General features: G+C 34.6%; 2 protein-coding genes across 3 annotated transcripts in view; one reads left to right on the top strand and one right to left on the bottom strand.

Annotated features, from left to right (window-relative positions):
* LOC136038100 (heterogeneous nuclear ribonucleoprotein K-like) overlaps window positions 1-10982 on the bottom strand; it is a 69405-nt gene extending 58423 nt beyond the window's left edge. Inside the window, exons 1-2 of one of the 2 annotated variants that reach the window (XM_065721112.1) lie at window positions 10865-10982; window positions 2162-2206 (exon numbers count right to left, since the gene is read on the bottom strand). In XM_065721112.1, coding sequence (XP_065577184.1) covers window positions 2162-2183 — 22 coding nt within the window. In that variant the 5' untranslated portion in view covers window positions 2184-2206; window positions 10865-10982. The remainder of the gene's footprint in view (window positions 1-2161; window positions 2207-10864) is intronic. The other variant, XM_065721111.1, reaches the window with a different exon arrangement.
* Window positions 10983-15087: 4105 nt separating this feature from the next.
* LOC136038099 (protein disulfide-isomerase A3-like) overlaps window positions 15088-22359 on the top strand; it is a 33760-nt gene continuing 26488 nt past the window's right edge. Inside the window, exon 1 of the mRNA XM_065721110.1 lies at window positions 15088-15342. Coding sequence (XP_065577182.1) covers window positions 15191-15342 — 152 coding nt within the window. The 5' untranslated portion in view covers window positions 15088-15190. The remainder of the gene's footprint in view (window positions 15343-22359) is intronic.

The following is a 22359-nucleotide window of genomic DNA, read 5'->3' as shown; positions in this document are numbered from 1 at the left end:
AATTGCACTTCCAAGTCTCAGAACTCCCTTACGGGCTAACTCTTAACATGGAGGTAGTTTTTATACTAGCAATATTGCACAGTATACAGCCTCTAAACTGAAGCTTTCATATTGACCTTTATGGAGAGCATCCATTTTATTTAAACTGCAAATCATGTTTGGAAATGAAGTAAGAGAGTGGAATAGCTCCTTTCAAAACTGGGAGCTTGTAAATAATGTATAACAGTATAACATGATAATGGCTACTAGTAAATGATGACCTTATTCCTTGGCTAAGTGTCACTCTTGGCGCAAAATGGTAGAAAACGGAACTATGGGTTAAAAAAGGAGACGGAAACTCAAAATTCATGTTAGAAAAAGATTTCTTCCATACTACCCAATCAGTGATTCAAACTGATCATCCTGAAAAACATGCTTCTATAACTATTCTTGTCTTGAAAATACGAAAATTTCTTGTCTTTACATAGAAGCTTTAGACCTGGATTGTAATGTCCACAGACATGCTGAACTTGATAGCAAAATTTTAATCATGATTATGCCCTCCTTTTGAAGGGGATAGGGGGGGGGTGCACTTTTTTAAACTACATGAATTTCCTTGACTAGTAAATCTTGGTAAGTAAGCTAAAACTTTATAAACACTGCATACTTAGAATCAGAGTAATACAACAAGCCAAGCATATGGCTTACCCCATTTTTTGCTTAACACAAAAAATAAATACCTAACGATTATTGTTAGATATTTATTCTTTTCAGTTTGTTTTCTTAATTCTGCTTTTTACAGATCAGGGTCCCCTCGTGAGAAAACTACAACCCCACTCCTTGGAAGGCAGTCTGTATTTTTTCAAACACTCCATGATGTTCACTGCTTCTAAACTGAATGGTTTTTTCACAACGGCAATGAGTAAATTTCTTTTCAACAAAAATAATTTTCTATTGAAAAACAAACGTATTGTACTAACATTAATGTGAGCTGATGTAAATAATTTTTTTTATATATCAAGAATCTTACACATCAAAACTTGAAGCAGGTAATGAAGTGTGTTTACCTTGTTACCTGTAAAATTTTCTTGTTAGAAGATATTTCTGTTATGGGGTAATTTAAGCCTTCACCTCTAAAAGCTACAAAAGAGCAGGGCTATTTACTTAAAAGCAACACTAGTCAACTACTTTTATTACTATCATTACTAGCAACTCTACGCAGCACCAAGTTACCTGTGAATAACACAATTGGACATGACAGTCTATCCCATTCTGTTCAGAGATTCACTTTTAACTCCTTCTTGTTCAGCTCCTACTTCCTTTAAGTATTTTCTTATTATCTTTTACTGCACTTTTTAGAACAGTCGGATTCTTGCACAGCCCCGGGTGTGTTCCCAAAAAAACACAATTTTTGGCAATCTATCTTCTATAAAGCACTGAACAAACAAATTAACTTTTTTTCATTGTAGGCTTAGAAATTGAGACTAAAACACTTGTTTAAAAACAGTGTTGAAAAAAGGTTGTTTGATATATCAATTTTTTGGTGGTTTTTGGTTGATGTAAAGCCATTCAAAATAGGTAATATCTTATACAATTCATCTGGAAAATATCAAGCATATATTCCTTGACCTATGAAAAGACGCATGTTTTATTGGAAGTATAATTACCAAGATATATATAATCCAATATTACCAAGCAGGATGAATGGATGGTAGAAGAAAAATGTAGCCTATATACCTAACGCAAATATTACCTAGGGACAGTTGGAATTGAACCTAGTCACCAGTTTTTCTCAGACGAAGCCTTAACCATTCTACTGGCACAAGGGGAATAGTTTTGATATGTAGATAGAATATGAATTGGATACGGAAGATAAGCAGCTTATCTCTGAGAACAAAATTAACACATATTACATAGGAAAATCCTAGTTACTAAATATAAAAGCGTAAAATATAAAAATATGAAACTTAATATTTTGAAAGGAACTGAAAATTATCTTGTATATGAAGGGTGGGGAGGGGATAGAAGGAGAAATCATTGTTTTGGTTACTATTAGCACGAAACGCTATCAGTAGTTTTCTTCCACAAACTATTGGTATGATTTAATTCTTAATCATCTCATTGCATTGGGTTCTAGCATCCAACTTATTTGATAAAACAGATAATTAAAATAATGACTGACCTGTATATTCTGTACGTTGCATGTTTTGTCCAAATATTGTTGAGACTGAAAAAAGAAAAATGAATAAGGAATACAAATTAAAAGTATATTCATACCAGTAATAAAGCTCTGAGAATCAGATTCAGGGACTTAGAAATGTCACTCTTAAAGAAAATTTTTCTTACCAGTTTTTAGAAATGCAACTTACAAACCCCAAGATGATGGTTTCTTCAAATTATTTAAGACTGTCCCATTTGATTTATTTTTACAATTTTGTTTACAAAGACCATAAATTTATGCTAATGCTTATTTTTGCAGTTGTAATTTTACTTGAATTTACCTCTTACATCAATCTTAAAATAGATGTTTTCTGAAACAATGAGATAAAAATGCATAGAAGAGATTTAAAACGAAGGTTGTAAGTATAGGCAATAAAATATTAACTAATCATTATTTCTTTTTACAAGTAGTGTTTTAATACAGTGTCAACTTTGACGAAATGTCAAAAAATTTGAAATCAAAATTTTATTTTTCAAAACAATGTAGCGTATTTTTCTACTTTTTAAAGTTTGATATATTTTTTGTAAATTGTAAAATTAACAATTTTAAAAGAAAAATCTATTTTTCTCTTTTTAATCCCGTCATATCTATTTATTACATGGTCAATATTTTGGAGTCCTGTTAGTTTAGAGCTCTTCATTGGTATATTTCCTCTTCTATTCATCCTAAAATATTTTAACAAAGACCGAAATCCAAGAAAAATATAAATTATAATAATGAAGGATGTAGGTATATGCTGCAAAATAAGTATATGAGTCAAAATATACCTTAAGAAACGAATTCTTGTGATTGTACTTTTTGTATTTGATAGGTATAGATTGGTGATTTAAATTCCCAGGGTTTCAAGCTGTGGTAGGTTTTAAATCAAAAATATTTTAAATCTTGAAATTTTCAGATAATAAATGAAATTTGTTTAATCTTGTTATGTCTGTTGAGCACAAAAACAAAGATTTGAAATTCAGCCCAGGTTTAGCATTAAGTAAGAGAATTGTCCTGTAAAAAAAAATTGATTTATAGATAACAAATTTTGGAAATATGGTAGGATGGCCTGTACCAAAATAAGTATAAAATCTTCAGCAGTATACATAGCAGTATATACAATTTTATGGACAAATATATGCAGCCCCTGCACATAAAGATAGATGTATTTTTTTTTACTCATTGGTATAGAGAAGGTGAGATATTCGGAAAATCCATGGTTAACTCAAATGGTGTGAATGTCCACTTTTTTTCTATATTCTATTAGTCAACGTTTGAAAAAAAAAAAATCAACGCCATTCCTCTGATTTAAACTGAGAATTCAGAGACCTGTTTATACCAGATAGATAAAAAAAACTAATAAACACACAACTGTTGGCCTTCTTTAATTTTTTTTTTTTTTTTAATTCATACTTCTTAAATGATTACTCCAACATTTCAAGGAGTATTACTTAGTTATACTATTAATTGGGCTAGGTTAGTTAGGATATCAGTTGGGATAGGTTACATCCACATATTCATAAAAAAAGGTGCTGCAACCCACTCTCCCGATTATCGAGTTTCCCTCTGTACCCAGGAAGTGATGACATATTGGAAAACAGCATTTGTCACCCCTTTGTTCAAAAACGGATATAAATCCAGAGCAGAGAACTACCATCCCATAAGTATTACTCCTGTTGTGGTTAAAATCTTGGAAAGATTGGTGTCATGAAACTGAATGGATTAATACTCCCTAGCCAACATGGATTTCAACCAGCAAAGTCAGTACAAACGAATTTGCTGGAGACTTATGACATTTTAACATGCCTGATTGATCAGGACCTATTGGTGGATGTCCTGTTGCTTCAGCTTGCAAAAGCATTTTCTAAAGTTCCATATCTACACCTGAAAATAAAACTCACCTTGTGTGGAATTGATGTGAACCTTTTGGCTGGGTCTCAGTTTTTCTTACTGATAGAACATAGAGTGAAGCTTCTAGCAAATGAAGAAGAATCAATCCTATCTGAGAGATATGGAGTCACCAGCAGTGTTCTGCACAGTAGTGTCTTTGGACCTACCCTTTTCAATATCTATACAAGTGGGATTTTTCAACTGGTTACAAATTGTCTCACTCTCTATGATGACTCAACTCAGTCATCAACAACTTTGATGACTCAAAGTTGTTTGATGCAGCCAACCATGAGTCACTACAAGCCAATCTTGACCATAATTAAAACTGGGCAGCAACATGGCACATGAGTTTCAACACTGACAAAAGTAGCATTATACATTTTGGCAAGTCTAACAAAGGTTTTAACTATAGCCTACTATGGTCAATCCAGCTGTTAACAACATACGAGAGCTGCAAAGTGTGGATGAAGAAAAGGATCTTTCTGTTGACAAACAGTATAAATTTCATTCAAACTACAAGAAGACTGTGTCTCATCTGTCCTTGGACTCTTGAAAAAAAAAAACTATTTTCAGTAGATCTCCCTAAGTTTTGGTGAAATTGTAGAAGGCCCTTATTAGACCAGTGCTTGATGTACATAGCATCACAAAAATATAAGTGTGATGTAAAGCTTATAGAAGGGGTGCAAAGGAGAGCTATTAAGCTAGTAACAATGATGAGAGACAAGCATTATGATGAATGTTAGAAGGAGCTGAAATTATCTGCACTGGTGTACTGATGACAAAGAGCTGATAAGCTTACTTCAGAAGAACCCAACCCCCAATTCATTTGTCAACTTCTCAAAATACTGGCACAGACAGGAGAGGACATTCAAAGAAGCTATTCAGGCCTTTGGTTTAATCAACATCAACAACAGCTTTTCTCCTGTCATGAAGTCAACCAATGGAATAGTCTCTCAGATATAACAGTCTCAGCCCCCAATGATGAAGCTTTCAAGAAGTTACTAGATGTCAAATGGAATAATGTTCCCTGGAAATACTAGAGGGATGCTTGATAAACCACATCATCAACTACAAAGCCATTCACAAATCAAGAAGGACCTTAATTCACTCTGAAGTGTGAATTAATTAGTCAAAGTAAATCTTAATTTGAGTTATGAATTTAATTCTGAGAGTTTCATTCTCTTAACTTGGTTACTTTTCCAAAACAGGCTGAGCAAGAAGCCTAAAATCAAGAATTTCTCCAACTGCTTTCTTTAATACGATATTACAGTCATTTAGCTAGACAAAGTCAGGGCTTAGAATCATTCCTACTCATTATAGAAGGGACCCGACAACCTGTCAAGAAATTTTTAAGGGTGAAAAGTGGGACCAAGTGGGAAGGGATTTTGAATGCCATTCATGGTCAAAACATTCATTTGCTCATGAATCAAAAATGGTTGCTAAGCCACCAAAAGATCATCATGTTCATGAGCCTTATAAGGAACTCATTTCCTTTGGGGATGGGCATTTGTATTTTTTTTATATTTTCTTTTTGTTCATACTTTTAATTATGTTTATTTAAAACAAAAACAGAAAAGCAGCTTCAAGACTAGTAATGGGTAAAAACAATCTACAAGAGCTCAGCTTGCAAGCTAACTTCTTTGAGGGATTGGTGAACTTGCTTATCAGTTCCCACTTCCTCTTTTGAATGTGCTTTTCTGTCTACTCTTTTTTTTGCATTTTCATAACACCCTCTAGTAGACAATTGACCAAGGCAATGTTCACAGAATCATATGAAGCCACCACTCTCTAAAAGAGACATGTGCCTCCTTCAAGGGGGTATCAACAGTTGCTGATTTTTGTTTTTCAGAGGCTTGCTTTTCTTGCAATAATTCCTCAAGTCAATCTAGTTCTTTTTTTGCTAAAGATGTCAACTAGGTTCAACTTCCTTTCTTTCCTTGGTTGTGAATACTTTGTTCAGCAGCTTGTTCTGTTGCCTGGCTCTCTACATAGTCTTAGTATTTTAACCAGGCTAACCTAGCCAAAGTCAGCAATTCTTTGAGAATAGAAAACCTTTCTGGTTTGCCTCCATATATGTTTAATTCATCAATCACACACAGCTTTGCATTCAGGACTATTACTGGCATGGGAGCTCTGTCCAATGGAAGAAGTCTTCCTGAGAGCAAAAAAAAACTCTACATCAGTACTGCTGAATGATAATGCCAATGCAGCTCTTACAAGCTTCAACAAAAGCAGACTCTTTTGCCAACAAAAAACACCCATCATTGAGAAGATTTGATCCCAGTAATGGTTGATATGTGATGGTGTTGATTCTACTGAGCTCTCAGTTTGCAGCAATATCTACTCACTTCTAACATCATCACCAATTACTCCCCTACAGGGATTTCTTGAGAGAGGACAGCTATATCTGATACACTTCTTGCTCTTTTCCTTTCTGTGGGATCCTGGCACCTAAGCCCTTCAACGAGGTTGTTAGTAGAGATGGGGCACTTCTTGATTAATTGTTTTGCAGCTGCTTTGAAATGTCTTCACATCCTTTGATAGAATCTTTCTGCCAAGGTGAGTTTCTGAGCATCTAATGCAGGCTCAACCTGCTCATCTACAATAGTGTCCTGTAAATAGTTGTCCAAGTTCTCAAGCAAACTGATAGAAATTTTATGAGCAGACACAATAATGTTGGGTTTCAGAAGTCATGCAAAAAACAGTGAGAGGCAAGTTTTTCAGCTTGGCTGAAAAGCAAGCTTCAGCTGACCTGCCCACCTAAAATAGTGTCCTGCAAATAGTTGTTCTTAAGACCAATTATCAACACATTAGTCTTACATCTGTAGCTGTTAAACATCTGTAGCTGTTAAAATCTTAGAAGGAATTGTGAATACTCACATTGTCAAACACCTGACCACCAATGAGCTGCTCAATGATAGTCAGCATGGCTTTAGACATGGATGCTTGGTTGAAACTAATTTAATCAATGTGTATGATTATGTTACTGAGCATCTAGATCTAGCAATCCCTGTTGACTTGGTTCTATTGGATTTTGCAAAAGCCTTTGATAAAGTATGTCACTGTTGACTAAGGACCAAGTTATTTGCAATTAGAATACATAATGCAATTGTAGAGTGGGTGCTCTAGTTTCTTTCTGGGAGAAAGCAAAGGGTGAAAATATTTGGAAAAAAATGGACAGGTATTCTTTTCAGAAGAGGTGGAAGTATTAAGTGGAGTGCCCCAGGGAACCAGCTTGGGACCAACTTTATTCAACATTTATATTAATGATGCACCAACCACAGTCAAAAAATAAAATAGGTCTTTATGCTGATGACTCCAAACTCATTGGACCTGTCAATACACCCAATAAGAGAGCCTCTATGCAGAATGACCTGTGGGTGCTTTCCCATTGGGCAACTTTGTGGAGACTTGAATTCAATGTAAATAAATGTCAAACAATCCACTTTGGAAAGAAAAATGAGAAATACCCTTATCATATGTTAGGGATGGATGGATCAAGACAGACTATTATCTTGTCTGAAGTGGAGAGAGACTTGGGGGTCATAGTCAATAAAGAATTAAAATTCTCTATACACACACAGACAGCTGTAGCCAAAGCACTCCAAACCCTGGGCATTATAAAAAGAATAATCACTAGTAGGTTACCAATGGTGATGACTAAATTATATAAGGCATTCATCAGGCCTAATTTGGAGTTTGGCATATGTGTTGCTAGCCCCCTCAACAAAGGTGGCCAGCAGAAGCTAGAAACAGTTACAGGCTACAAAAGCAATTGAGGGATGCAAATACTTAAACTACTCATCTCATCCAAGAGGCTGAAACTCCCCACTCTTGTCTACAGATGTAAAAGGGGTGATATTATTATGATACATAAGCTCCTGAATTATAACTCTCCATTAGATAAGCTATTTCAACTTGACCAGTCTGCTAGAACTAGGGGGCATAGTGAGAAACTATATCAGAAGAGAGCTGCCACTAAACTATGCAATAACTTCTTCACTAACAGAATAGTGAGTTTGTGGAATTCTCTCACCAAAAAAGCAGTCACTACCCCCAGTACTGCTGCCTTTAAAAGAGCTGTTGATGGAGAATGGCCATCAAAGCTATGGCAAACTGAGTGGGATGCTGTTGACACATCCAACCATCATCATCACTAACCAGCAATGCTACAGGATTTAATCCTTATTTTGCTGGACAATGCAATTTAAGGTTATGCAAACTGGTAGAAATTTCATCAACAGACATGATAATGTTGAGTTTCAGAAGTCTTACAAAAACAGTAAGACGTAAGCTTCATCTTTGCTTCATGAGTACACAAATTCAAGTTCTGTAAGCATATATTTTCTTTTTAGGTTGCTTACAATCTTGAGGTACATTGCTGATGATGCAACATTCTTCAGATGTTTCTTTGATGGCATATAATGCAAAAAAAACTCCAAGAGAGCCAGCCACTGATCAATTGCTCAACAAACAGCAGGACCCAACATCACCCACCTTGTTAGAACATGCTGAATGAACCTTTGGCATGTAGTGCCTTTCTTTTTCTGGCATTCTAAAAAATCCTTGCATAATTCAGGCTAGCTAAGGAAATAAACTGCCTCAAGTGACAACAAAGTTGGATGACTTCTCATCAAATTTGCAGAGCCTTTTCATTTCATAGATGTTATGTATTCTAATGCTCCCAAGCTCTTTTGAAGACTTTTTCTTCTTTTTATCATGGGTTGGCTGCAGAAAAATGACTTAAGTGCCTCTTCTCTATTCAGAAAGTGATAAAAAAAGACTATTCAGAAGCATTCAGAACAGAAGCACAAGTACTGCACAGGTGCTAGCCACTATTTTTTCTTATATTTTAATTCCAGGAGAGTCCTCCAATTTGGCTATGGATGAGGAGGGTAAATTCCTAATATTTTATTCATTTGCTTTTTTTATTATATTCATTATAAGAAGCAAATAAGAAATAGCAAGAAATAACAAAAATAGCAAGATTATACTACATTAGTACAACCTTAAACATCATGGTTACCTAATAAAGGAAAATCTTGGAAAGGGGTTAGGTTAGAAAAATTTTGAAACTTTGACAAAATAACATTTACCTTAATTTTCAGTTACCAGTTGATTTTTCTCTGCCTTTAGTTCAGAAAATGCAATTCTTGTTATTTGAGTAAACTTTTGAGCCATATCAATGTTTTTTTTCAAAATTTAGGAAATGTATTTGCATATCTTTATAACCTTATAAAATGGAATTGAGCAAAGTTATGAAGCTGAAAACAATTTTGTTGCACTTCAATTAAGCGGAAGATCTATTTTGCAAGGTTTAACTTTTATAACACATGTTTTTCTAAAGGTCATCAAAGATCAGGGCCCTCTAAAGGGAGAAGCAGTGGAGGTAGTTGCTTCAAAATACCTTCCCAGGATATACTTTAGTCTGTAGATTAATCCCTGAAAGTTTTGTTTTCCTGACCTAAACCTTTCTGCGATAGCAAGAAGTCAATTAACTAGAATTTTACCAGAATATGCTTAAACCAACTCTTTTTCCTGATTAAAATCCAATTTTTTCAGAATTGAATCTAATTCAAGAGTATTTACTGTTAAACACATCTCACATAACAGTATTAATTAACAAAAAAATAAGCTTTCAGAATTTTCAGAAAAGAGTCTGGAATCCCTTGAAAATGGGCGTGATTCAAAAATAAAAAAATTGATTATCCAAGGCTAATCCTTGATTTTATCCTTGTTTGGCCAAGGCTTGAGACAGGCATGGTCCTTGTATCCCCCTTTTTCAAAAAAGATGTTAAAATTCTTGAAGATGTCCAGAGAAGACCCACTAATATGGTGAGTGGACTGCATAAGCTCCCTTACCCTACAAGGCTATGCAAGCTGAAACTCCCAACTCTGGTTTATAGAAGAAGACAGGGTGATGCCATTCTGGTTCATAAACTTATTAATTCAAAAGCAGTTCCTGGTCTTCTTCCTCTGGTGTCTTGGGATTCTTGTACAAGGGGACATAACTTGAAGTTATCTAGGCATTTCTCCTCAAAGCAGCAATGTGCCCATTTTCTTACCAGCCATGTTGCCAACCTCTGGAACAAATTACTGCCAGATACCATTGCTGCCCAAACCAGAGACAGCTTTAAGAACCATCTTGACAACAAATGGTCAAAAAAAGAATGGAAATATAACTGGGAAGCACTCAAATCAGCAACATCAAACCACTAGTCAAGTGTATGTATTCAACTATGTGTCATGTGTTATCAACTCTGGAGCTTCTACAAGGAAAAATCCTTATATTACTCCAAGCTACAATTTAAGGCAAGGCTAAAAGCCTGGAAACACTTTTGGGTAGGGCTCCTATGTACCAGATAGCCTATCACATAGATGGCACACCTCTGCACATCTTCAAGAGCTTTTATGTCTTTTTAAAATATGGAGAGGCAAGAGCCATTCCAACTTCAGGCTTAAGACAATGTTAAATAACACATAATATGCTACAAATTCTTGTTGGCCTTTATGCAAGCTTAGCCAGCATCTTTCCAGAAGGATCTATGGAATTATTCTTGTTTACTTTTTATTTGGTAGTCTATACTCGAGATATCTTAAGTAACACTTCAAATTGTAGTAATGCAAGGAACAATGAATATTAGCCTAGATTATTAAAATTTACCCATGCACAATTACAGTAAGCCTGATAACAGAGGGAGTACGCAAAAGCTATTAAATAAACTATTCTGTATATTGACTATTCACTGAATATTGACTAACTTAGTTCTTGAGACTGTGAAATGGGTTACTTACAGTCAATAAAAAACGTTAGAGGCTACAATCAGCTGCAATTTAGACAAAATGGCGTCAAAAACGTTTTAGTAAGTGATTTTTTCGAAGATGAACAGAAGAGCCTGAAAATTCGAAATGAAGCTTTCCTGACAAATGTAGTCAGCGTTATTTGGCAACACCAACAAAAAAAATATTTACAAGGACCGCCCTACAGGGGAATCGCTAGCCAAAATGTCAGGGGGGGGTAAGTGATTTTACCGACTGGCTGATCATTTATACCGAATGTTTTCACCACTAATTGATATAATGTTCATTTCGAACACGAAACTTGGGATTGCAATTCAGCCCGAAGAATCATATAACCTGAGGGAGAATAGCCGCTTAGGTTTTTTTTTCTATAAGAACCGTGTGTGCAATAATTTGTTGAACCAATGGAGAGTGGAGCAGTATAGTAGGAGAAAATTGACAATATTATAATATATAGCATAGAGCTATAAGATGTCATTAGAGGGAGGCGGAGGTCGAAGATGAATTTTGTTGGCTATAAAGTCCACCGACTGACTGATGGGCAATGGACAATTTAAGTGTATATATATTACCTTCTTTTCAAATCGGTAAGGTCAATTTGACTTTTTGGGTGCTGATACAGTAAACGGGTTGCAAACAATTTCGGCAGCTACAATCCATTTATACTTGTTATTTTTGTGAAAAATCGCATTGTGCCGTTTTCGATAGTCTTTGTTAAATTTTTTCATGCACCTCAAGCTTAATTTCACTCTATTTGCTCTTAAAGTTGACAAATCTAATTCAATTCAATAATTTGTTCCTTTACGCTTTGGATCAATCATTCAACTGATTGCACAAAAACTATAATTATTTTGCTATCTATACATGTCAGAATAAATTTCGATATAATATAATCGACTTAGAATATTTAAATAGAGAAGGCATCAATCAATTAATGACCTAGTCTCATAGGTCATCATAGGTCTTTCGTTATTTGCTTGTTGACTAATTTCATAACTGAGATACACTAAAGAATTTGGAATTGGAATCCTTGATCTTTGATTAAATTACTGGAGCAGCACATAGGACTTATGTTATATTTAGGCGGAAAGAGCAAAGCTATCTATGAACAAATTCTATACGATAGGCTTTACTATCTTCCATGTTCTTCACTTAGCCAAATGAAAAATTATGGTACCATCTGTACAGTTAAGGCATGTGTTATTAAAACCGTTGTAGTTACCGACCAAGATAGAGGTTTTGGTAGATGTGATGTCGTTATTGCCATGTTCTTTATTTAATCGAACCAAAAAAAAATTTACCATCCGTAAATTTTGCTAATATTTTTTCATGTTCTTTATTTAACCGATTTGGCACCATTCTTAAAGTCACGACACAAATCCATAAAACCGCTGCATTTACCAATTTAGATTAGACTCCATTAGATTTTACATCCCTATTTGCATGTATGCAAATGTTACATGCAAGTAGTACCAATTTGCAATGTTTACACATGTAAACATGTTTACCAAATGGATAAACATGGTGCCAATCGATCAATCACAAAAACGAGTCGGTTAAACTGGTGTATTTACTGACCGAGACAAAAGTTTTGGTATGTGCCTTTTCAGTACTTTCATGTCAGTCATGTCGAAATACGGAACACAGTGGATGATTTTAATTTTAAAACATGAGTTTTTCTTTTCGAAAAAGTGCATTCACTCAGATATGACTTACTTTCCTTTTACGCAAGCTTTATAGGTGAACAATGACATATTGAAATTATAGGAACTTAAATATAGATATCAAATATTAATCCACACACGGGGCTCGAGACCTTAAAAATTTAGTTTTCAATATAGTTCGATTTCAGTTAAAAATGCATAAAAATTTTAAATATATTAAGGAACTTTTTTTTTATTTTTTGTCTGTTTCTATCAAGTTGGTTCGTTGTACAGATTTCGTTTTATATTTGGGAACCGCAGAGGCTTCAGAGAAATTTAAGTTTTATCACTGTTTCCAAGGACCCAATTAAATGATTTGTTTTTTACCAAACCCTTGTCTCTGAAATATGGAGCCAGTTCACGTTTTTTTTTCCACATTCACTGGCTTACATTTAACAAGAACAGACTTGGTGTAGTTTTGCAGGCATACTTTATAGATGGCATACTTGATATTCCTGATAATTATATTAATGTAGATGTATTTCACAAGGTTTATATATCATAGGAAGCCATATTTACCATCAGACGGTAGGTTCACCACTATACCTGGGTTAGGAATTTAAAGCTCCGTAACCCATCAGGGCCAGTGGCGTTTTTCTGATGAGTCCTAAGCGATTGTTAGTACTTTGGAATAACTTATTTGACTTGAAGCTTTTTTTGGTCTTTATTAGTTTATGGTGTTTTAAGCTTACGAATTGCAATTTTGCATATTCATAGAATTTTTGATAACAATAGTCACATAAAAAGAATCGTATTTTTACGTTGATTCTAAATATATTAAGTTCCATCAAGTTTAGTTTTACCCATCAAAAGTTATGGGCCTGAGAAAATTTGCCTTATTTTAGAAAATAGGGAGAAAAACCCCCTAAAAGTCAAATGTCTTAACGAAAATCACACTATCAGATTCAGCGTATCAGAGAAACCTAATGTAGAAGGTTAGAGCTCCCATCTGCAACAATGTGGAATTTTGTGTTTTTTCTCAGAAGACAAATCACGGATGCGTGTTTATTTCTTTTTTTGTTTTTTTCTTCTTTTCCCCATGGGTGATCGTATTGGCCCAGTACTCATAGAATGTCACAAAAGGGCTCATTCTAATGAAAATTAAAAGTTCTAATGCCCATTTTAAGTGACCAAAAAAATTGGAGGGCACCTAGGCCTCCTCCCACGCTCATTTGTTTCCCAAAGTCACTGGATCAAATTTTGAGATAGTCATTTTGTTCAGTATAGTCGAAAAACCTAATAATTATGGCTTTCGGGACGACTTAATGGTCAAGTTACAAACTTTGACCATTGTTTACATATATTATTGGTTATTTGGATGTGTACAGAAGTTTTCAGGGGGGCTATTTAACGTTGAAGTGGGGGTCGGGGGAAAGGGGTTACGTGGGAGGATCTTTCTGTGGAGGAATTTACCACGAGGGAGGAAAATTCCCATAAAGGGGCCGCAGGATTTTCTAGCATCATTAAAAAAAAAAAACAATGAGAAAATAAATAAAAAAAAGTTTTTCAGGTGGAAGTAAGGAGCAGCATTAGAACTTAAGAAGAACGGAAATTATTACATATATAAGGGGGTTCGTCTCCTCCACAATACCTTACTCTTTACGCTAAAGTATTTTTAGTAATTTCAACTATTTATTCTACAGCCTTTGTGATTCAGGGGTCATTCTTACAGAATTCGGACCAAATTGAAGCTTTACTGTAAAGATCGAGGTATTGACGAGGGGAGAACCCCCTCATATACGTAATAAAGTGTACAAATACAGAATTTCGCTACGTAAGTTAATTCGTAAGCTACGTATATTTATTACTAATAAAAACGTCCGTAAAAAAGTTCTAGTTGCCTTTTTAAATAACCAAAAATCGGATTGCAACTAAGCCTCCTTCTCTACTCCTTTTTTTTTATCAAAATTGTCCGATCAGAACTATGAGAAAGCCATTTAGCCAAAAAAAAAACTAATTTACAAATTTCGTTTTAATTACTCATGTGATGTGAGCAAAAATCATAACATGCAATAATTAAAAAACCTTCAGAAATTAAATAAAAAACAAGTTTTTTTCAAAATTTAAAACGAACAGATATTATTCCGTATATGGGGTTGTCCCCTACTCAACGCCCCGCTCTTTAAGCTAAAGTTTGAATCTTTGTCACAACTCACTTTTTAAAATAATTAAAAAACTTTAGCGTAAAGAGCGAGGATTTTCATGTGTATTTCTGGAAAAAAACAAATTTTGATCACCTAACAAAGATTTTTTTACAACTTCGTTGTGACGAAGTTCTCCCTGAAACTCTAAAGATAGAAGATAAAATATGAATTTGTGAGCTTTGAGTAAATAAATCTTTGTTAGGTGATCAAAATTTGTTTTTTCCAGAAATACACATGAAAATCCTTGTTAGCTTTAATTTGGCTTATTTTTTCCTCGTTAAAGCTATTTTTCTTTGTAGTCTATCAGTGGGAAAAGTTTTTTCATAGTAGATTATAAGCAATTTATCTGCATAGCTTCTTTTCAAGAATATTCCAGCCAATTGTAGTTGGACATTTACGCCGGCTAATATTTAACCAGCCCTTGAATTTTGCAGGTCATTCAATCAATTTTTGTGTAACAAAACCTTAAAGACATGTATTTGCGACAGATTTTAGGTCTGTCCTTTGTGCTATCATTTATAGGACTGAGTTATGCAGGTGAAGGAGCCCTTGTTTTAACAGACAGTGACTTTTCATCTAGGATGGCAGATTTTGATACATCTTTAGTTATGTTTTTTGCTCCATGGTAAGTATTGTAATACAGGTTTATTCCAGCTAAAAGTCCACTTTGTTATCTAGCATAGGCTACCTTTCTTTCCTTCTTGTTGTTTTCTGTTCCCAAATGCCAGTGTAGCCAAGGCTAGGTTGTAGGCTTAATTTAGCCTAGGCTAGCCTATGTCATGTAATGACATGGCCTACGTGGCTATGCATGCCTAGTTTATCTATACCTTGGAGCTACACATTAGTCTATCCATGTCTCATGAATAGTGATAAGGCCTAATATTGGTAAATTTTTTGCATTTCAGATAATTGACTTAGCAATAAAGTGAAATTACACTTGATGCCTTTTTTTATCGCAGTATTTGGCAAAATACCAGTTTTAATTAAAACTTGTGTGACGGTTTATCAAGGTGTCAACATCTATTGATTTTACATATTTGATATTCTGTGGACTTAAATTGAATGTAAGGAGAGAGGGAGAGGAAAGAAAAAGAAACGAGAGGAAGGAGGAGTGAGTTAAGTTAGCCAGTTCTGAAGTTTGAAATGAGCAAGTTCAAGAAAGGGGACTTGGCGTTGGCAAAATTTAGAAATTACCCGCTTTGGCCAGTAAGAATTGTAGACGTTAACACCCAATCAGAAAAAGCATCAAAGTTTCTAGTTTTCTGTTATGGATCCCATGATCTTCAGACAGTCTTAGAAGTAAATTTAGTTCTCTATGCGGAAAAGTCTAAAGAAGCATCACATAAAACTGAACGGAGCGTGAATAAGGCATTTCAGGAGCTGGAGATTTTCCCGGATATCTACTTACAGTATTTAAAAAAAGCTCCCTCCGCTCAAACTGGCTCAAATTCTGAAAAATCATCGGTAGCTGTTCTTGTTGAAAAGTTAGTTTCTACGGAACAAGAGTTAGCACAAACAAAGCAAAATATGCTCAAGGATATCGGGAAATTGGTCACAGAAAAGGTAGCACAAAAAAATAGTATCAACCCAGTTACTGCTGAACAGATAATATCCCAAGTTTATGATGGATTATCAGTCGAATATAATGGTAAATTTGATAAAATTGGCAAAGTACTTAAGGGGTTAAGAGCTCAAATAGAGTTGCTGGAAAATCGTATTGCAAAAATGGAAGATAGACTTGACGAGTATCAACAAGAAGCTCAGCTTGATTCCCTTGTATTTGTAGGGGTCAAACAGGCCCCTGGTGTTGACCTTAAAGTAACAATGCACAATATGATAAAGGACAAAATGGGCTTGAGTGCTCTTATGAGTGATCAAATTCTTTCTATGCAACGTTTTCGTTTACCCAACCCTACAGCTCAGATTAGAGATGAAAGTCGAGTTGCCCCTGTGATTGTCAAATTTTCTAATAAAGATGTTGCGCATACTGTCTTTAAAGCGAAGTCTAAGCTAGCGAAATCTGGTGTTTTTGTGAATGAATATCTCACGAAGCAGCGCAAGATTATCCTGGACAGTGCTAGAGATAAGTTCAGAGCAAAGAACGTTTGGTCGGACCAAGGCCGTATTTTTGCTCGCCTACCAGGTGAAGCTTCTTCTAGGAGGCTTAGGAAGGTTGAAGACACCTTCTAGATTAATATCTTATTTTATTTCTCGTTTGTAGTATTTATTTGTTTATTGTTTTGTCTTCGTTTGTTTGATCTTTTCTTTTTTGTGCGTTATCTTGCTTATCTTCTTTTACCATTGTTTTGCTTATGATTCGTCTTGTTGGCCACTCTCCCCCCCCCCTATGGAGAACCCATTTTTTTTTTTTTTTTTTTTTTTTTTTTTTTTTTTTTTTTTTTTTTTTCATTATTATTCCACCTGTCCCCGTATTGCAAAAAAAAAAATTATTCATATAGGTTAACTATGCGTTTATAATGATTCGCAAACTGATTATTTACGTACTATATGTCTGATCAGTTGAATGGCATGAATCGGTTGCGAAAATTTGAATCTGACCCTTTTCGACTGAATGATATACTTCGCGATGGAATAGCAAATGATAATTTTGCAATTGATTTTGATTGCCAAAGATTGAGTAAATATATTCCAGTTACGTCGTCGTCATGGGAAAAAAGTGAGAATTTTCTTAGTGTATGCCATTGGAATTGTCATCTAACTACAAGTTATAATGATATCTTGCATTTGCTAGATCTGTCTAATAGCTATTTTGATGTTATTGGTTTTTGCGAGACTTTTTTGACTTCTGAGCATTTTCTGCCTTCATTTCAATTTCCAGGTTACCAATTATTTGTGAAAAACCGTGAGCTGATGGCAAGGGGAGGTCTAGCATTCCTTGTAAAAAATGGGATATTTTGCCGTCAAAGGGGGGATGTCAATGTTTGGATAGAGGGTAAGGTTGAATCGTTTACTCTTGAACTGGCTATTGACTCAAAAAAAATTATTGTAAGTGAGGTTTATAAACCACCCTGTGCTCGCTTGCAGGATTTCACGGAAAAATTTGAGATATTAATGAGAGCTGCGGAATCTAGTCATTTAGATTTTATTTGTATGGGAGATTTTAATTTTGATTTGTATGATTTACATGCTATTAATCTTGATTTTTTAAATTTGATGGTTTCAAATGATTTATTTCCCCTTGTTGGGGTCCCGACACGTATAACTAGTCATTCAGCAACTATAATAGATAACATTTTTGTTAGTTCAAAGTACCTGAAATCTAGTGCTGCTGATGTTCTGGTATTCCCATGTTCGGATCATCTCCCAGTTGTAGCTTCTGTGCCACTAGTAATTGCCAAAGAGAAAAAGGCAGAAAAAAAGCAAATGCGGCAATTAAGGAAGCAGAATATGGAAAACCTTGCTGAGGAACTTAGTAAGGTTTCATGGAAACCAGTTTTTGATGAGACAGAAGATGCATCCCATGCATTTGATATTTTTATGAATATTCTCCAGCCGATATATGATAAAACATGTCCACTAAAAGTGTTGAGAAATACAAGGGAATCACCGAGAAAGCCGTGGGTTACATCAGAACTTATTCAGATGATTAAGAAGAGGAATCTACTGTATCAGTCATTTTTAGATTGCCAAAGTGCTGATATGTTTGAAGAGTTCAAAAAAATAAGAAATCAAGTGAATACATTACGAAGATCTTGTGTCAAGAGTTATTATGAATTGAAACTTGGGGAAACAAAGGGGGACTCAAGGGGAACATGGAAGGTTTTGAGAGAAGTGTTGGGTAGTGACAAGAAGAAAAATACACCAACTTCACTAATTGTGGATGGAAAAGTCTATGAAGGCAAGCAGAGCATTGTGAATCACTTTGGTGCCTACTTCTCGACGATTGGTGAAGTGGTTCAAAAGCAAGACCAGCCACTGAGTCAAGGAACAAGTGAGGAAGCTTTCATTGATGATAGAGGCCTGGGACTAATAATGGAGGCTGAAGAAACGAATATGCAGGAGTTGAAAGAAATTGTAAATAGTATTAAGTCCAACTCTTCAGGTAGTGACGGTATAAGCCTTAAGACATTCAAGCTTATTATGGTTTATCTCCTACCATGCCTTGTTTACATGATTAATTTATCACTGAAATCGGGAGAATTCCCGCAAAAGCTTAAAGAGGCGCGAGTGATTCCTCTTCACAAAAGTGGCTCAAAGACTGATCTGACTAACTGGAGACCGATTTCTCTACTGTCGGTGTTCTCGAAAATGTATGAAAAAGTTATGCATAAAAAGCTTTATGCACATTTAACAAAACATGGTTTTTTAAGTGATAGTCAGTTCGGATTCAGGAAAGGACATTCTACTGTTCATGCTATGCAGCATTTTCTTGATTTTCTGAATACATCAATGGAGAATGGTGAAATGACTTTATCGGTTTTTATAGATTTTAAAAAAGCGTTTGACACAGTTGATTTTAAAATTTTAATTGATAGGCTAAGGTCACTTGGAGTCACAGGTAGTATTTTAAAGTGGTTTGAATCTTATTTGATAGGGAGGTCGATACGTGTATGTTTTGATGATGTTATATCTAATAAATTTTTTATAAGTTTTGGTGTTCCGCAAGGTTCTGTTTTGGGTCCCTTACTATATCTTGTATATGTAGATACTATGCGGTTTTATGTTCCGGGTGTTGTTAATACTTCTTTCGCTGATGACACGGTATTTTCAGCTGCTGCAAGAAATGCTGATGATCTTGTGGAGAAAATTAATCAAGCTTTAAGTCATCTTTTAATTTTTACAAAGATTAGCCGTTTATCAGTGAATGTTTTAAAAACTCATTTTATATTATTTAGTAGGAAAGGAAGTCCAGTTGATTTAAATGGAAAAATATTTCTTTGTAATAGGCCATTGAAACAAGTAGCTGTGGTGAGATACCTTGGTTTCCAGCTTGATCAAAATCTGAATTGGAAAGCACATGGTGATCAGGTGGCAGCTAGGGTATCTAGAGGGCTTGGATTGATTCGGCGTCTGAGAAATCAGTTACCTCATTCTGCCCTTTTAACTCTTTATCATTCTATTGTCATGCCTTATATTTCTTATGGTTGTGTGATATGGGCTGGTGGATTTTATACAAATTTTAAACGTGTTCAGGTTTTACAAAATAAAGTTATTAGACTACTAGGAAATTATGTCCATGGTGAAAATGATACAGTTAATTGCTATAGGAAACTTATGATCTTTAATGTTAGCCAACTTCATGATTATCAACTTGCTATATTTGTATTTCAGAGTATTTATGGTTTGTCCCCTGAAATTTTTCGTCAAATGTTTATAAGGAATTCTTCATACCACAGTTATGAGACTAGAAATATGGATGATTTGGTATATGAGTGTCGCAGCTCTCAGAGGGGAAGTTTTGGTCCCAAGTTTGCTGGACCAGTAGTGTGGAATTCTTTACCAATGAGTATAAGGTTATCTGAAAATATTAGCCAGTTTAAGAGTAGACTGAAGAATCACCTTCTGAGTAGAAAATAAATAAATAATTTAAATTGGATGGCTTATTGATTTTTTTTTTTTTTTTTTTTTTTTTTTTTTTTTTTTTTTCTTATTCTTTGTTTTCCTGTTGTTTTCTTGTTCCCAATTTTTTTGTTTCATTTTGTTTATTTTTTTTTTTTTTTTTTTTTGTTAATGTTGTTGGTATTGGTGCTCATTAATGTTTATCAGCCACTACTAACAAGTCTCTGACTTTCTAAAGTGGCTGATGTGGTTTGTTTTGTATATTGATGATATGTATAATAAAAGTGTCTCTCTCTCTCAAAAAGTGTCTCTCTCTCTATCACAGTTCAATAATTGTTTTTTGGGGAAAAATTCAGTTTGAGCCCTTAAAGGGTCCTCAAAAGATAAAACAGTCTATAGTTGCAAAAAGTCTAAAAATATATTTAAAACTATCTAGTGAGAAAAAGTGCCATTTGCTGCAGATTCAGGAATAGGAATTATTATTTTCCTTAGTTTAATAGTAAAAATGTTATTTTGAATATATTTTAGATTTTTCTTGAAAATGCCTGAGACCCCTCAAAATTGACATCACAGCAAAACTGATGTCATTTTTGAGGGATTTTTAGTGCTTTTTGAAAATCTCTGTAATTAAAAAAAAACAAAATTTTATTACTAAGACCAAGGAAAGTAATAATTGTCATTCCTGAATCAACTACAAATGATAATTTTCTTTTACTAGCCATTTTTTTTTAAACATACTTTTAAGCTTTTGGTGACCATGGGCTGTTCTGAGCCCTTTAAGGGCTCAAAATGGAACCTGCCCCAGAAGCAATTATTAAATAATGAAAGAGCATAAAAAAAGATTCAAGTGATATGTTTACTTTCATCCTGCCTAAATTATGTTGTAAGCTACAAATATCCCAATAAGACAATTCTGATTTCATAATAGGTCTGTGCAGAAAAATTGGGTGTCAGTACACAACTTTGTTTAAATTTCTTTTTTTTTGTATTGTAAAACCTATGTCCTGGGACTATATATGGGATCAGGAGGGAGGAGGGTACATTTGGAAGTTGAGCAGATACCATAATTTAGAAATAGCATAAAAAAAGTTTCAATTAGTGTGTTCACCTTATCCCTACCTCAGTTATGGAATCTTGTATATATTCACCATATGTGGTTTGCTTCCAATACACCTTATTCCTAATGGACCCAGATATAGCCCCAGGCTACATACAAAACTTAAGAAAATGTCACTAATGAAACTCTCACTTTATACAGTATGTTTCAATTAATCATATTATCATCTTTTTTTTCCATTTTCATCCATGATTTTAAGTTATTCTACTTAGTAGAATTCTTTGCTTGTTTCCATCATACATTAGAGATGATATTTTGAGCTTACAGAGATAGGATATATATGGGACACCCTAGAGGTGATGAAACAGAAGATTGGGGCAGTTTTTGCACTGAAATTCTTCTGAATTTCATTGTGCAAAATAGTGGTCATTTATGAAGCCTAGGGAAAATAGTTCGAATTGACAAAGCAAAAATTGGGAGAAGAAAATGTAATAGAGGATGCATTATTGATGGACAGTGGATTTTTCGGGGGAATTGAATGATATACAGAATATTTTTTCATTGTTCCTTTGTCAGAAAAGTCAGCAGAGACACCTCTAGAAGTTATAAAAGAATGAATTTGTCCCAGCACAACCATCATATCATAATTGTTATAAAGCATACAGTACATTAAACAACACATGATAAATTCATCACACATTAAACCATCAGTAAATTTTTTGGGATCTGGCCCAATTTTATTAGAAATGAAAGTGTTTTGATCCACCAAAGCAATAGCTTAAATTTTTCTTCACATAGATCTGCTTTGCACCCTTAATACCAATCAACCAGTGGAAGACACTCCTAGGATTAAATTAAGGTATTATTTATTTCTGGGAATATTTAATTGACAGCTCACTTTAGAAAAAATCCTTGTTACTCTTTTTACTCTCAGGCCACCCAATCTCCTCTGTAAGTGGTGAGCAAGACTTTGGAGTCACTATTGACAATGAGTTAAATTTAGTACCCATGCTGAAAAGTCTGCTGCTGGTCCTAGTTCAGCTCTGGGGCTGATTAAATGTACCC

The sequence above is a fragment of the Artemia franciscana genome, chromosome 17 (assembly GCF_032884065.1).
Source record: "Artemia franciscana chromosome 17, ASM3288406v1, whole genome shotgun sequence".
In the NCBI taxonomy this organism is placed as follows: domain Eukaryota; kingdom Metazoa; phylum Arthropoda; class Branchiopoda; order Anostraca; family Artemiidae; genus Artemia; species Artemia franciscana.
This window is presented reverse-complemented; position numbering and strand designations above follow the sequence as displayed.